General features: G+C 37.5%; 1 protein-coding gene across 7 annotated transcripts in view; it reads right to left on the bottom strand.

Annotated features, from left to right (window-relative positions):
* Positions 1-852: 852 nt before the first annotated feature.
* NDUFAF6 (NADH:ubiquinone oxidoreductase complex assembly factor 6) overlaps positions 853-16652 on the bottom strand; it is a 33532-nt gene continuing 17732 nt past the window's right edge. For 5 of the 7 annotated variants that reach the window (XM_054590278.1, XM_054590283.1, XM_054590280.1 and 2 more), the window contains 5 exons: positions 13801-13903; positions 12645-12778; positions 11869-11970; positions 9756-9812; positions 853-5514 (listed from right to left, as the gene is read on the bottom strand). In XM_054590278.1, the coding sequence (XP_054446253.1) occupies positions 5386-5514; positions 9756-9812; positions 11869-11970; positions 12645-12778; positions 13801-13903 (525 nt within the window). In that variant the 3' untranslated portion in view covers positions 853-5385. Of the gene's footprint in view, positions 5515-8179; positions 8297-8512; positions 8555-9755; positions 9813-11868; positions 11971-12644; positions 12779-13800; positions 13904-16652 lie in introns of those variants that run through there. The other 2 variants (XR_008530572.1, XM_054590279.1) reach the window with 2 other exon arrangements.

Below are 16652 nucleotides of genomic sequence, written 5' to 3'. Positions count from 1 at the left end.
TTCTAAAAGAGTTTATTTTTAATAAAAGTGAGTTATGGCAGCATTTGCCTTAAAGTCACCTACTCTATGTCAAATACCCTTCAGATTCATATACTGATGGAAATTGAGTACATGCTGAAGATGGCTGATGCTTTAAGTAACCATCTGTGGATCCACACCTCACATCTTGCTTCAAATTTGCTCCATGTGGATCTAAATGTAAGAAATGAAAACATAAAGGTACTGAAAGAAATAATGAGAAAATGTTTTTTTGTAATCGTGAAGTGGACAAATAATACAAAGAATTAATTCAAAGGATAAACTGACATTTATATTCATGAAAAGATGTTCAAATTCATCAATAAGATAAAGTCAAATGAAACCATGCTGAGGAGTACTAGTACATAAATCCTGTGTTCCACGCCACCCTGGAAATCTTTATAAATATTGGCAAAGTTACTGCACAGGCTCTTCGTAGGCCATTATGTGGGATTGTGGCTTAAACAAATTTATTTGGTTATTAAAGGAAAGGGTGACTTCAAAAGGCTGGAGTTCTTAGGTATATTTTGATTATAATTGCAAAAAAGGATAACAACCACTGAATTAAAATAATGTTCTATAGAATAAAAGTCATTTTTCAAATTGATCTTTTAAACATGGTTTTACTAAGTTAAAACACAAGCTAAAAACAATACATAGAATACATCAATTTTGTATATTCCACATAGTCTAAGGAAAAAATGAGAACATAGACCAAAATGTTAATAGCGGTTATCTCTTACCTGGTAAATTATGGTTTATTTAAAAAATATTTTTCCAGGACTCATGGACATGAACAACAGTGTGCTAATTGCAGGGGTAGGGCGGGGGGGCGCGGAGCGGGAGGTATAAGGGGACTAAATGGTAATGGAAAAAATACAATAAAAAATACTGTTCCTTTACATTTTTGTATTTATTTTTCTCCAATATTTCTGTAACAAGCACGTGGAAATTACTTATGTAAAAAATAAAACACTTTAATTTAAAAAGATAATCCTTCAGTGTATATTATAATTCCACCAAACCTAGATTCACACAGATCTACTCCTAACAGCCATATGGAGTAGCTTACAAAAAAGGGGTCGAGGAAGTGTCTTTATGTTAACTTAAGTGAGAACTTTTACAACGTATTAGTCAACTTAGAAGACTAACATAGGATAAAACCACTGCAATAAGAAACAAATATAAAATATAATGAAATAGCTTCTCAAATAATTAATGATAAGTTCCCAAAGAATCTTTGAAGCACCCACAAGAGAGATCTTATGATTTAAAAAACCTCTTGAACTTGCTCTCTAGAAAATTCAATCTATAGGCCTGTGTTTTAAACACACAGACTATTACTATATATTAAGCAGCTGGGAAGATTGTGATTAAAAATAAAAGGGAAAACACACCACCAAGGCAGGACTGTTAATAAGAAAGGGTGACTCAAATGAAAACAGTATTTGTACAAGGCAATAAAAACTTAACTCACAGACTTATCAAATAAGAAAAAAAGACATTCTGCCTCATACCTGATTTAAAAGGTACTGCTATTTAAAGGTATGATTACACTAGAAAAATGCAAACAATATCCATGAGCATATATACACAAAATATATCATGGAACATTTTTGAGGTATTTTCAAATTTCACACCATCCTTAAAATCCAAACATCTTCATGTGTCTATGATTTATTTACTTTTTTAGTCCCCCTTTTTCTTCCTCACACCCTGCTTTTCAATCATACCTGATAACTTTTTTTTTCATTCTTTATTTTCTTGGGATATAACTGACATAGTGCGCCAAGTTTAAGGAGCACAGCATGTCTTGACTTACATATACTGTGAGATGATGAACTAAGCGAACACCCACTAGCTCACACCGTCACATCTCTTACACACACTTGCAGTTCACCAGCCCAATCCCACTGACATCTCCTGGGAGCCCACCCCTCCACCTTCTACCGCTGCATGTCCATTCGGACCACAGAGACTGTGCAGCAGCTTTAGGATCTACCTGGAAATACAAAGAATAAAAAACATGGTCTTGCAAAGAACTTGGTTAAGTGAGGGACAAACATATAAACCAACAGTTGAAATACTATTCGGGAGAGAAAACATGGCTATACTTTACTACGGAATGAGTTACATACTTAACAATTTATTGTGCCAAACACCATTCATGGTTTTTCAACAAATTTTCTTATCCGGTACATACAGATTTGATGGGTAAATTCATGTCCATTCTTGGAAGGGTCCCAATTTTTAAGAAATTAACTTTCCAGTTACCCTCGAAATATATGTTCATTATAGGAAAAAGCAGGTAGAGTGGTGTCCAAGTTATTTAACATAGTCTCGCAGTCGCTCCCCGAACTCCTCTCCCCTTCCTCCAACTCACTTCTGACTTAATTCCCAGTTCTGGGTGCATGTGTTTTTGTGCTCAGTAAAGATGCTTTGTTTTCAATAACCATGTTTACAACTCTGGATCTTTCTGGACAAGGTAATCGATTAGGTGTGTGCAGAGACATCCTATTTATGAGCTAAAACAAACCCAAAGGCACCTAGAGATTTGCTGAAACAGGCAAAATATAAACACCCAAGTATTTATCTTAATTCAAAATGTTTCACTAGACCAGGGGATGTGGCCACTTTATAATCACAGACTTTCCTAAGAACTCTGAACATTATTACATTCTGTCCTTTTTACTTTAGAGCCAAAAAATTAAGTCTTGACACAGGCTGTCCATTCTGCCTGTGGCTCTGGCGCTCCCTCAGCAAGGACCTCCCCACATTTACACCCCTCCCCAAACCCTGGCTCCTACCCAGCCTTCCTGAGCCTCCTCATATCCATCTCCTCTGGGAAACCTTTGTCCTACAAGGTGGTGCTGTGCCCCTCGTGAGTATACCACCCAGTGACCAGCACTTAATACCCGCTTCCGTTGCCTATTTCTCTCTCACCTAATTTGTAGATGGAATTTATGTAGTAACTGTACTTTTTAAAACCTAATTTGTACCTTAAATTTATGTAGCAGATTTTTCTGAAAAAAAGTTGTGCCCTTGAACTTTTTAAGTTGGCAATTTATTTTACAATCTCAAGAATGGTAAAAATACATAGGTTGTGGGCTTTGGCATTAAAGTAATGTGAGTTTGGCATCCAGGTCTAGTTCTAACAGCTGTAACCTTAGCTTAACATCTCTGAGGCAGTTTTATCACTTGGAAAATAAAGACCTACTTCGCTGTGAAGATTAATGCATGAGTGCAGAGCACACCACCTGTGCAAATTCATGCTCAGTAAATGTTAGCACTAATTTCAACCAAAGGAGAGATTTAACCAAAAGGAGATTAAAACTATTGCTGGCTGACTGGGAACTAACAAAAATATATTTTGTAATAATGTGCAATGTAACCTGTATTCAGATTAATCTGTAATTTGTACTTAACATTTCTTATCTATTACTCTGCATATATTCGGTATTCACACACATTTTAAATGTTCTAAAAATGTATCTGATTCCTTTAAAAATGCTCTAATAAAAGGCCCAGAGATGTGAAAAATGAAAAAGAATGTTGGCACCATCTAAAGGAGTATCTTTTATGCCAGCAAGAGAACAGTACAGTAAGTGTTTCTGAATAAGATCACATCTTAATCTCTAGGAGACTGAAAACTTTAGTTCATCCAAATCTCTAAACATCAAATTTAAAATGGCTTAGAAAGTATTTTGAAATTATTTACTTAATAGTAAACTGGCTTCTGAGCCTGTAAAGAACCCAGTAATCCAAAAGAGAATTTAAACCCTTCTTTTTAAGGTCCTTAGACAAGAACCAAGATGCTTAGCAGCTGATTGCTGCCAGATTTAACCTAGGAAGACCCACAGACAATGCTAACAAAGACTATCTCTAATGAACTCTTCAACCCTGGACCATTCAGAATCCCAAGAGGAAACGTGTCCCATTTCCTTGTACTTGCCTTTTTCAGATAAGCTAAAAGGTTTACTAAAGCCACAGAATTAAACAAGAGGCCGTTCTTTCAGCATCAGAATCAACTAAGAATATACTAACATATACAAACACATTGCACATTCATTCAATTATACATTTATTAATCTCTACTTGCTCTAAACCAGAAACCATTCTAGGTGTTTGGAGATACCAAGGTGAACAAAAAAATGTATTCTTACCACAAGCAGCTCTCAGTTTAAGTCTCATTTGCAAAACAAACAAGAAGTAGTATTTTAAGCCATCACTCATTCACAATTGTAGGAGGCACTAATTCACAGCTGAAAACAAAAGCTTAAGAGAGATGGGGGAGTGGGACAGTATCCCAGAGGCCTGAGTGGGCAGGAGCCAAGACCACTGGAAAAGGCAGGAAAAGAAAAACAGGGGCCTAATCCTGGCCTTGGGGTCAGAGACTCATTCAGAGTCCAGATTTGCCATTACCAGTAAAGCGAACAACTCTGTTTTTGCAATTAGGGTGTATTTTATAATTTAAATTTTTCAATTACCAAAAATTCTTTATTTCATAGAGTTTTAAAGGTCAAATGAGAACATTAATGAAAGTATATGTATAGCCCAAGGCTTATCAGTGGGAAGCTCTAGCAGTATACTTTTAAAAAAGTAGCATCCCTTAATGAATGTTCAAAGAAATTTTGTTAATGTAATTTACATTAATACGAACTCTGTAATTACAATTTTGTTCATGATCACGACAATGTGGAATGACAGAGAGTGAGGCAGTGGCCTTATCAAAACAGTAAAAGCTCCAAGTCAGCCAGACATAAAGTCAAATTAGGGTTCCAACTCTTGACAGCCAACTGTTTTACCATAAAGAAGTTATTTTATCATGTATAAATTTTCACAGGGTTGTAAAGATGAAATATTAGGGATGTAAAACCCTCAATGTAGTGACTGACACTCCTCAAGTATTAACTTTGCCTTCCAGGACCCCTAAATAAACCCATTTCGCAGTTGTGCGGGGCACTGAGTTCTGGCTCTCCAAGCACAGCCAGCACTACCTGAGCCCCTCCTCCCCCTTCTCCAAGGGTAAGGGAGGAGCCATTTCTTCTCTCTGCCCCCTGCTGGGGAAGCGTGGCCTGCAGCCTAAGCCCCAAAGCAATGTTCCCTCTCGGGCTGCAGCTTTACAGGGATGGTACGGCAGACACCCTCTGGGTTGGTGGTGACAATGGCTGAGTCCGTGGAAGAATCTCAAAAGTGTTCTGGCACCCAAACCCCACAGTAATTTATCAATTCTGTGAGCTACTCACACCCACCCAATAAATCTGTTTTCTCCTTAAGTACACAGTACCTGCTGTTGTAATCAACCCTAATTAGTACATTTTGTAAAACTAATAAAAGTAAATTAATATCAGTGCCATGAAATTATTTTTAATATCTTCTTCTCCATGACCGAATATACAAAGATAATGGAAGTAATGTATCCTTCTGTTGTAAAGATGGGTGGAATATATCAAAATCCACTTGTTGAATTTTCTTTAAATAGTCCTCCAGAGCAACCTGGAAAAAGAGAAAAATGGTCATGATATCACTGAATGATTAAGTCTTTAAAAGAAGCTAAAGAAAAATTACAAATATTAAGGCTATTTTACTTTCCCTGAGATGGTCTTCTACATACTAAAAATTTAAATGAGAATTTTAAAAGGTACAGAGAAAATAAAGATATGTCCTAAGAAGTTTCCATTACGACAGTGAAACAGGATCACAGAGAGAGTACTAGAAATATCAAGCCAATTCTAATCATCATTTTTACTGTTCTGGTCAAAATATAAAAGATCAGAGAAGTTACTGTTTGCCAGGTGTTATTCCTAGACTCTGCAGAACACAAAAGGGATGCTTCGCTCAAGGAGGATGGCCACCACCACAGAATGCACTATGCCATGAGGGGGAGTTTAAGTTGTTTGTTTAAAAAAATTACGTTGGGAAAAAGTTTAATGGGTCTCCATGCTTTTGCTAGAAAGTGATCTCCACCCAGGGAGAACAATCCAGGTCCCTATACACGTGACCCATACTTCCCCCATCACATAAAACTTGACAAAGCTTTCACTGCGACAGGGAGGAGGGATGGAAAACACTGACAACGACAGCATCCTTTATTTTATAGTTTTCATTTATTTTTACTAATTTATAAACTATTTTATTTCCATTAACTTTCTTATTAAATGGAGAAGCCACTTAGCTTTGCCCCGCACAATCTAAAGGCACACCTCCCTTCCCAGTCTGTGTGCACAGCTCCCCCTAGAGTTCTGAAGCTGCCTGTATTGTATTAGCAAAAAACCCAGTTCTTGGACCCCGCATCCCCTAAAAAAGGAGAAACTTCATACAGTGAAATATTACCCTGCAGTAAAAATAACACACTATAGTTATAAGCAATAATATGAATAAATTTGAGAAACATATGTGTGTGAGACCCAGAAGACATAAACAGAAAATGATCCATTTTTATAAAGCTCAAAAACAAAATTAAGCAACATACTGTTTAGGAATACATAAAATGGGGAAAAGTTTTTGAAATTAAAACAAAAGAATAAAAAATACAAAATTCAGGATAGCTGCTTGGAGGAAGAAAGCAGAGGCAGTGGAATTTAATGGTAACATTCTGGTTCGTGAATTGTGTGGTGAATTCATAGGTGTTCAATACAGTGTATGTTATACTTTATAATGCATATACAGACATATCATATTCATTTTTAGATATCAAATATTAAACATTTCAAAGAGAATAAAAGAAACAATGAAGATATTTCAGTGTACTTTCTTTTACATTTTGAAAAAAGAGCTTGTGTTACTCATAATGTTCTGTAATCTGTTTTATCACTTAATATAATGAGATTATCTTTCCATTTCTAAGAATTCTATTATGCTCATTTTAATAGTTTTATAGTATCTAAATATAAGACATAGTTATGAAATTAAGGTACAGGTACATAATAGGATGTTACACAGCCATTAAATATTGTATTTATACATTTTTTTAAAAGATTTTATTTATATATTTTTAGAGAGGGGAAAGGAGGAAGAAGGCGAGGGAGGAAACATCAATGTGTGGTTGCCTCTCATGTGCCCCCCCACTGGGGACCTGGTCTGCAATCCAAGCATGTGCCCTGACTGGGAATCGAACCAGCGACCCTTTGGTTCGCAGGTCAGCGCTCAATCCAGAGCCACGCCAGCCAGGTCTATTTATAAATATTTTTAATGATGTGGTTAAATGCTTGATAAGTAGGATACTAAGATACAAAGTGTGATTTCAACTATATACAAAAATTTATTTAAAAAAAAAAGAACAGAATCAATTTTGTCTCTGCATCCTGAATTACAGGTGGTAGTTATTTTCTTCTAATATTTTTATGTTGTCCAAGTCTCTATTATAAGAATATATTTCTTTTACAATCAGAAAATTCCATTAAAATACAGACGAAATGTGACCTCAAAATTAGAGCTCAAATGGACATTCACAAATTAGGATTTGGTTCGAATCAATACACTGATATAACTCTCAAAGACATTACAATTTCTGAATATGGCATCTTAAAGCTTTATCTATGAAGCACATACCGTACCCTAGACTAGTCATTTTCAAATAGTTTTTAAATAGCAAAACCTTTTCTATGAACAAAATTAGCAGATGCCCCACATAGAAAGCAAGTAAGAAGAGAGGTGCCCCCACTGGAGGGAAGAAGTGGACAGCAGCAGTCTGGCAGAAGCTGCCGCGTGGTCCCTCCAGTTTCTCCCAGCACGAGACAGACACTGGGGGCAGGGCTCCCGCCCAGGCCCGCACTGGGGCCCAAGGCCTGCATTTTAACAAGTTCGCAGGCAAGGCCGCCATTGTTGGTCCAGGGACCACACTGTGAGAACCGCTAGTCTAAGACAGTGGTTTTCAGGACTGGCTGCACTTTTACAATTACTGGGAGAGTTTTTTAAAAGTATCAATGTCTAGATCCAACCTCTTAGATATTGTGATTTAATTGGTTTGGGGAGGGGCACAATATTGCTTTGGATTTTTGGTTTTTTTTAAGCTTCCAAAGTGACGCAAATGGGCAACCAGAGTTAAGAACAACCTTTTTCACCACAGTGAACAAAACATACAAAAAGCTCTTGACCTTCATGAAAGCTTAACTTTAAAAAGTAAGTTAAAACAGTTCTTAAGTCATCGTTTTACTGTTACCTTCTTTAATTTATGCCCCTGAACGATCAAGTCTCAACTGTTCATCTTGGAATGCAGAGGCCTCCACATCTTGACTCCAACCTCATCTATTCAGCACACTTCTCTGATGCAGTCAGGCTGATGTAAATCATCAAATATCATTAAGACCAAATAACCAAATAGGTAACCCTTAAAAATGGTGATTTAGCCCAGGCAGAGCAGCTCAGTGGGTCAGAGCATCGTCCAGTACACCAAAAAGTTGCGGGTTGGATTCCTGATCAGGGCACACACCTAGGTTCGGGTTCAATCCCCAGTCGGGGAGCGTATGAGAGGCAACCGATAGATGTTTCTTTCTCACATCAGTATTTCTCAGTCTCTCTCTTTCTCCCTTCCTCTCTAAAATCAATGAAAACATATCCTTGGGTGAGAATTTTTAAAATAATAAAATAAAACAAATGGTGATATAGAACAGTATGTGTTAACACAGAAAGAGATATTTGACACACCATTTATAGAAAAAACACATGTGATTACATAACAAAGAAGAACAGACTATCTCTGGGAAGGATGGAATTGTGCAAGGATTCTTATTTCTTCTTGCCTCCTCTTATTTCACATGAACATCTTAAAATATTAACATTCTACTTTTTAATAAGTAAACTTGGTAAAGGAGCAAAATGATTTCAAACACTCAGATCTGAGAACTAGGACAGAAGATGTGAAGGGATGGAAATGAATCTTTAAATATGTTTTTGGGAGAAAAGTAGAAGATATGTTTGGTATTATAGAAAATGCACGCATTTTCAATTTTCAAAGATCACAAATCTCTGAACTTTGTTTTTTATCTATGAAATGAAGTAAACTATGCCTAAGGATGATTAGGAATAATGTATAAAATGACCTAGTTCAGAGCCTATCCCCTAATAAGTGCTAAATTACTGTAAGCTATTCTCATTTGTGTATTTTTCAACAATTTCTGATGGCTACCCAACGGAATCATCTGGGAAACTTTTAAAAATCAGTTTCTCCTAGGAATTCTCCTCTCCTCAATCCTGAGTCTTATTTAGTAAGAAGACCCTAGGAACCTGTATTTTTTCAAAGCTTTCCAGGTTATTCCAATGCACCTGCTCAGTACTAGTCTGTGAACCACTGTTCAGGAACCTTTGCTACAATCTTGTCCCAGTGGGGAAAATACTACTAGAGCAGTAAGTAATCCTCATATACTAGTAGCTGTAAATAGCCTAATAATCCTACAAGATAGCTTCTCATAGGAGTCCCATTTTACCTCTGAGTATACTGAGGAACATGGCGTTTAAGAACCTTAAACTCTCACAGCTAGTAAGTAGCAAAGCAAGTCCAAACTGATGCAACCTAGCTGCAGTCAGTGCTACTGCCTATTCCACTCACTTGCCTCTGGGAAATACAGGCATGGCCATCACCAAATGCCAAATGCAACTAACAAAACCCACCCAAAGGAAGAAAAACAAAAACAAAGCCTCCAAACTAAAGAACTGCATTGGGAACCTCATAAAATAGAAAAACAGATCAAATACATCTGCTTCACTAATTGAAAGGGCTTCTCTGTTAATCTACTTACCGTCTGAAGAAAAGCAGGAAATGCTTTCACAGGAACACTTTTGTGGAAGGACCTAGCCTAAAACGGAACACAAAGGGGTTTGAAATATAAGTATTTCTGGAAATAAACATGCTCCCTTAAAAAGTGACCACAAAGCAATATTAGCAGATCAATAACAGGGCAAGGGCCTCTCTCAAAAGCAAGAAAATAGCTCTCATCTGCAGATTACGATTAATTTCTTAAACCTGAAGGTCTTCGAAAAAAGTACTATGTTAAGAATTCCATTCTTTCTTACAAATTGGCTTTGGCATTTTCCAGCTGCCTTTTAACATCTTATAACTTTGACCCTCTAGCTCTGTGGTTAGGGGTAAATGAAGAAATACTTGCATTAACAAGTCCTAGCACCTCCCCAGCTTAGACAGATCATCACTATCTCCTGTTTAATGATCCTCCCAGCTGATCTTTCTGCCTCTGTGTTCCCAACCTTTCATTCATTCCACATAGCCAGCCAAAGCAATGTTCTTAAGTCATTGTTTTATTTTTATTTTCTTTAATGTATGTCCCTGATAGCTCAAGTCTCAACTATTTACTCATCTTGTATTTCAGAGGCCTCCACATCTTGGCTCTAAGCTCATCTACCTAACACCTCCCTGCTACTCTGGACTACGAATCCCTGATGCACTCGAGTTGATGCTCACCACCCTGTATTCTCCAAGCACACATCTGTTTCCAGGTCTTCATTTACATCGTCAGATACCATCTCTACGTCCTGACTCACTTCTTAACCCCCTACCCCCTGTTTTACCCCCTCTACCAAAATTACTCTCTTCAAAATCACCCATGATTTACTAATTATCCTACCTCATTTCTCTTCATCTCCTTTTGGCACGCAGTTTTACTATTTCCCCTTCATGGAATTTGCTCCTCTCTTGGTTTCTAATACACTGACTCTCAGTTTTTCTTCTTTGTTCATTCTTTCCCTCTTCTTCTTCTTCCTAATTAATGGCCTTTTCTCTTTCTACCTGAGGAATGGAGGTGGGCTTCAAGGCTCTGCCCTTGGTCCTCTTATCCAGCTGTACATTTTCCCTGGGCAACACCATCCAAAATTAGAGCTTTAACCACAGACTTCCATGCAGCTGACTCTCAAATCTCTCCCTCGAGCTCTGATCTCCTTTCAAAGTCACAATCCTGCATTCTTCAATAGCCCATCTCCCTACATGTCTTCTAATCCTGATACTCAATGACATCCAACAGCTAGCCTCAAATCTACTACTCAGCTCATAGGGACCATTGCTTTTTTATTATAGTCTCTGAATGGCACCATCACCACCTTCACTTGAACTCTGTGCAGCCTTCAACTTTCCCTCTTCCTGATCCTGCCACAATCCAATCAGTTATCACACCCAGTTGTTTCTATCTCTGTTGTACGTGTGTATATACATATATAAACATACATACACAAACATCTACCCCCTCTAAATGAGACAGTCTTTAAATGTGCCAAAAGGAGACCACTTACTAGTGGTTATTATTAGAGCAGGCAGGATGGAAGCCAAATTACAGCATGATGAACAGTGTCAGGGCGGTGAGGGCCTTGAGGTAACAATGAATACAGACCACTTATTCAAAAAGGGTTAATTATTGTAAGCTGTTCTCATTTCTTACTGAAGGGGAAAAATAAACTGAAGGGTCCACAGATGCCTGTAAGTTCGGAAGGCAGCAGCACAAACCAGAAGATAAAAGAAGCAAGTTATCGGAGAGGCCAACTGAAAACACCAGTTGGGATTGCTGAGGATGCAAAGTCCTGGAAAGGTAAGAGAGGCATCGGCCTTGCAAGGCAGACAGACACACTGTCCTCTGAGAGGGAAATGGTGAGTGACGGATTAGAGAGGAGCCTAACTGAGGGAGCTCAGGCTTGACTGACTCACTAAAGGGTGCATACATTTGCTGAGAGGGGGAAAGGGGGATTATTTAAAAGTGGAGAAAGTTTACAATAGTCCCCGAGATAAATCCACTGTGTTTTCAATGAGAGATAGAATATGGACTGCCAAGTAGGTAATAGTATAACCACGCTATTCCCTCCTGGGCAGAAATGATCGTTTTCTGAGTGATTTGGCAAACGAAGACTACTTACATGCTTTAGGTGCAAGTGTGCCTGGCTGGCAATGTCATATATCACACCTCTTACATTTTTATCTTGCTTCTTCCGTAGAAAATCCTCTTGTGAAACACCATGCTGTGTTCAAAAATACATTATATTAGCAATCCAAAAGCATACTTAAAACTAACTTAAACTGTAGTCTAAAACTAACTTAGCTTAAGAAAATAGGTGAGAGAACAGTATGTACAGTATAATGCCTATTTTGTTTTTAAAAATATGTGTATTTCTATATGCATGTGTGTCTGTGAAAAGAGACACACACATACACACACACTCTCCTGCAATATGCAACAAGATGGTAATTAGTAACAGTTGTAGGTTAAACAAAAATACACAAGCAAGAGAACAAACATGTAAGTAGTCTGAAAGTATAGACACTAATGAATCTCATATAGAAAATAACAGTTCTCATAAACAATGTTCTTTTCTTAAGGATTATTTCCTCCTGTAAAGTAAAGAACAGGCTACCCTGAACATTAGGAATAATTACTATAATTGCTTGGAAGGGAGTAAGGCATAAACATGAAGCTACACCAAGTGAGGTTCTCCAGACTTTCTTAACTCATAGCTCCACCAGACACCTAAAATGCCAAGCTGATAAAAATTCTCACTTGATAATCAAGGAGTAAAAAGCAATATGCATTCATTTCAAAACAGTTCCTTGAACAGACTAAGCAAAGAACCAAGCGATAATGTCTTTCCCATATTCCTGAGCTAAGTTATTGAAGGCATACAAATAACAGCCTTACCAGCATACAAATATCCATGGGAAGAAACACCCTTCTCCTGCTACCATGATACGGCGTTGCTCTCAAGCAAGTGACAATGCCTTGTGCTTTTCCAATGTGACTTGCAGCATGGTCTGCATGAAGATCCTTTATACCTATGAATGAAGAAATGAAATAATAGGGCTGCTCTTTTTTCTTTAAATGCTTAACAAGTCAATAGAAGTAGCAAAGATAAATCACCTAAACATATAAAATTAGTTGTTTATCCTATTTCATTCATATATGAAACACAGGATCTATGGGTATAACTGGGTACAGAAACAAGCTGACCATTTACACTAGCAGGTTTCTGAACTTCCAACTTTTAAATAAAAGAGTTTTCCTCAGACTTCAGCGCACTAAGAACACATTTGGAATTTTAATCAGCTATCATGGAAAAACATTACAAGTCTTTCATTTCTTCTCCTCAGCACAATTTCCATACGACCTCATTTTAAGTAGATGCGTAACAAACATTCTGCTCTTTGCTCCCTCCTTTCATTGTGTTGGCAAACGTGTCACAGAATGTGCAGGCAGAATAGGCCTGGGAAATTCAATAGGGACTTCTGTTAGTTATTCTTTCAGGATGACATAAGATATATTACCTTCCTCAAATGAATGGTATTGTCCTTGCCCCAAATGATTTCCTCATTGCAGTAAGACCGCACCAACTCAGAATAAAGTCAGAGGAGAAAAAGTACCACCTAAATTAGCTATTTTTGTTTTTGTTTTTTAAAGGAAAGTTTCATAAAAACTTAGAAATGCAGGTATGTTTCTTCTATTTTTTTTAACTTGGAGAAGTAGCATTGATAGAGAAGGAAGAATAAAGATACAAGCCTTCCAAGTTGTAGGAGATGCTTAAAAAAGCAAAATCATCAGCAATTACCAGATTATTAATTATAGCATTCCCATGAAGTAGCTAAAGTACTTTCATTAGAGCCTAGGTATTTTGATCAGTCTGCATTCCAAAGAAAGACATATAGTTCCCTTCTTGCTCAAAAAAAAACGGAACACCTTTATAAATAATGACAAGAAAAACTTCAATGTTAAATTGGTTAGATTGTCAAATTATGAAAGAATGAAGTCAGAAAGGTGTTTTATTCAAAAAAGAAGTATGAAGTAGAAAAAAAAACCTTACCCAATATTTCTAGTGTTAAATAAAGAAGAGAGCTCTGTGTGTTTTCGGCATAAGTTTCCAGTTCCTGGATATTACGGTATGCTCTGTCATCCAAATTTTTTTCCTACAAATAAAAGGCAAATAAAGACTGCTCAATTATCAAAATTTAAAAGACAAGATTTTTTGCCCAAAAGGGCAGAATAAAAATAAAAATATTAAGTATATATTGTTTAGTATAAAATAAGATTAAAATAAAATTAAAATATTAAAGTTCTACATATTCAGTCTTATAGATCACCTCTCAAAATACCACCTCAGGATTAATCTCAATGCACAAACCACCATGAACATGGGTTGCCTTAATCTTTAATCCCTTCAAAAGCCCAAGTTTTCATGACTAACTGACTTTACTGAGCTCTTACTTAAGCACTTTAGTAAGACATTATCTTCTTAATCCTAGTATTCCCCAAAAGATAACAAAATACTTTTTTCCATTTTGCAGATGAAGAGACTCAGTCACAGACACATTAAGTAATATGCCTAAGGTTAAACCCATGCTCCCAATAAGGAAAAGGTACCCAGAAAAAAAAAAAGGAGACTCATAACCAGTCCCCCACCCCCAAAATAAACCATGCTCAATAAAGTAACAGGTCTGATGAACTGAACAAACTCTAGTCAGTCTATTCAAGACACAAAAAAACATAAATCCTAGTAAAGTCTAGCCACTTGTATAATAATACATTAACAATGGAAGCATATACCGTGCTCATGGATTGGAAGAATTAATATCATCAAAATGTCCATACTACCCAAAGCAATTTATAGATTCAACGCAATCCCTATTAAGATACCAATGACGTATTTCACAGAAATAGAACAGACATTTCAAAAATTTATATGGAACCATAAACGACCCCGAATAGCCGCAGCAATTTTGAGAAAGAAACACAAAGTAGGAGGGATCACAATGCTGGACATCAAACTCTACTACAAAGCCACTATACTCAAAACAATCTGGTACTGGCACAAGAACAGATCCATAGACCAGTGGAACAGAATAGAAAGCCAAGAAATAAGCCCAGGTCTATATGGGCTTCTAATATTTGACAAAGGGGGCAGAAGCATAAAATGGAGCAATAATAGCCTCTTCAACAAATGGTGTTGGGAGAGCTGGACGGCTACATGCAAAAAATTGAAATTGGATCATCAGCTGACACCATACACAAAAATAAACTCAAGATGGATAAAAGACTTAAATATAAGTCACACCACCATAAAAGTCCTGGAGGAGAACATTGGCAGGAAACTCTCAGATATCCCACGCAGCAATTTTTTCACTGATATGTCTCCTAAAGCAAGGGACATAAAGGAAAGAATAAACAAGTGGGACCTCATCAAAATAAGAAGCTTCTGCACAGCAAAAGAAAACATCAGCAAAATGAAAAGGGAGCCAACCATATGGGAAAATATATTCGCTAATGATACATCAGATAGAGGTTTGATCTCCAAGATACATAAAGAACTCACTCGACTCCACTCCAAGAAGACAAACGATCCAATCAAAAAATGGGCAAAGGACCTGGGCAGACGCTTTTCCAAGGAAGAGATACAGAGGGCCCAGAGGCATTTGAAAGGATGCTCAGCATCACTAGCCATCAGAGAAATGCAGATCAAAACCACCATGAGGTACCACCTCACACCAGTCAGAATGGCCACCATAAACAAATCAACAAACAACAGGTGCTGGTGAGGCTGTGGAGAAAAGGGAACCCTAGTCCACTGTTGGTGGGAATGCAGACTGGTGCAGCCACTGTGGAAAGCAGTGTGCAATTTCCTCAAAAAGCTGAAAATGGAACTGCCTTTTGATCCAGTGATTCCCCTGCTGGGACTAGACCCTAAGAACACCAAAACGCCAATACAAAAGAACCTATGCACCCCAATGTTCATAGCAGCACAATTTACAATAGCCAAGTGTTGGAAGCAACCTAAATGCCCATCAGTAGATGATTGGATCAAAAAATTATGGTACATATACACAATGGAATACTACGCAGCAGAAAGAAAAAAGAACTACTAAACTTCGCGACAGCATGGATGGAACTGGAGAGCATTATGCTAAGCGAAATAAGCCAGGGGGCGAAAGACAAATACAGTATGATCTTACCTATAAGCGGAACCTAACCAACAATACAAAGATGCAAGGAAAATAAGACCAGCAACACTGAAAGGAAATCAACAGAGACAAGAGGGAAGGAGGCGGGGGGGCAGGGAAAGGGAAGGGAAGGGGAAAGTCAAGGAACATATAGCAAGGACTCATGGACAAAACCAAAGGGGAAGAGCTGAGGGAGGGAAGGAGGGAGGGGGCAAGGGACAGTGGTGGGGGGGAGGCAGAGACAAACGTATTTTAAAAAAATAAATAAATAAAAGAGAGCTGGAGAAGTGAAAAAAAAAATAATACATTAACAAAGACTCTCCTCCTTTTGTAATCAGGAGAAACTGACACCAGCAATGATCCCCAGGCAGGGCTGGGGTGGGGAAGAACTATATCCAGAAAATTTACATTAAAAAAAATGACATATGATTCATATACTGTAAAATTTCCCCCTTTAAAATATATAGTTCAGGGGTTTTTAGTATATTCACCAAGTTGTGCAACTATCACCACTACCTAATTCCAGAATGTTTTCATCACCTCAGAAATCCGGTGTCCATGAAGCAGTCACTTCCCACTTTCCTTTCCCTCATCTCCTGACAAGGCAATGGATTTATATGTTCTGGACATTTTATAAAAATGCAATGATACAACACACAACTTTTTGTATCTGGCATTTTTTTTTTTTTAATTTTTTTATCCTCACCCAAAGCCATGCTTG

Source organism: Pteronotus mesoamericanus, unplaced genomic scaffold, assembly GCF_021234165.1.
Source record: "Pteronotus mesoamericanus isolate MK-2021 breed Mesoamerican mustached bat unplaced genomic scaffold, CSHL_Meso_final scaffold_174, whole genome shotgun sequence".
Classification (NCBI taxonomy): Eukaryota; Metazoa; Chordata; class Mammalia; order Chiroptera; family Mormoopidae; genus Pteronotus; species Pteronotus mesoamericanus.
This window is presented reverse-complemented; position numbering and strand designations above follow the sequence as displayed.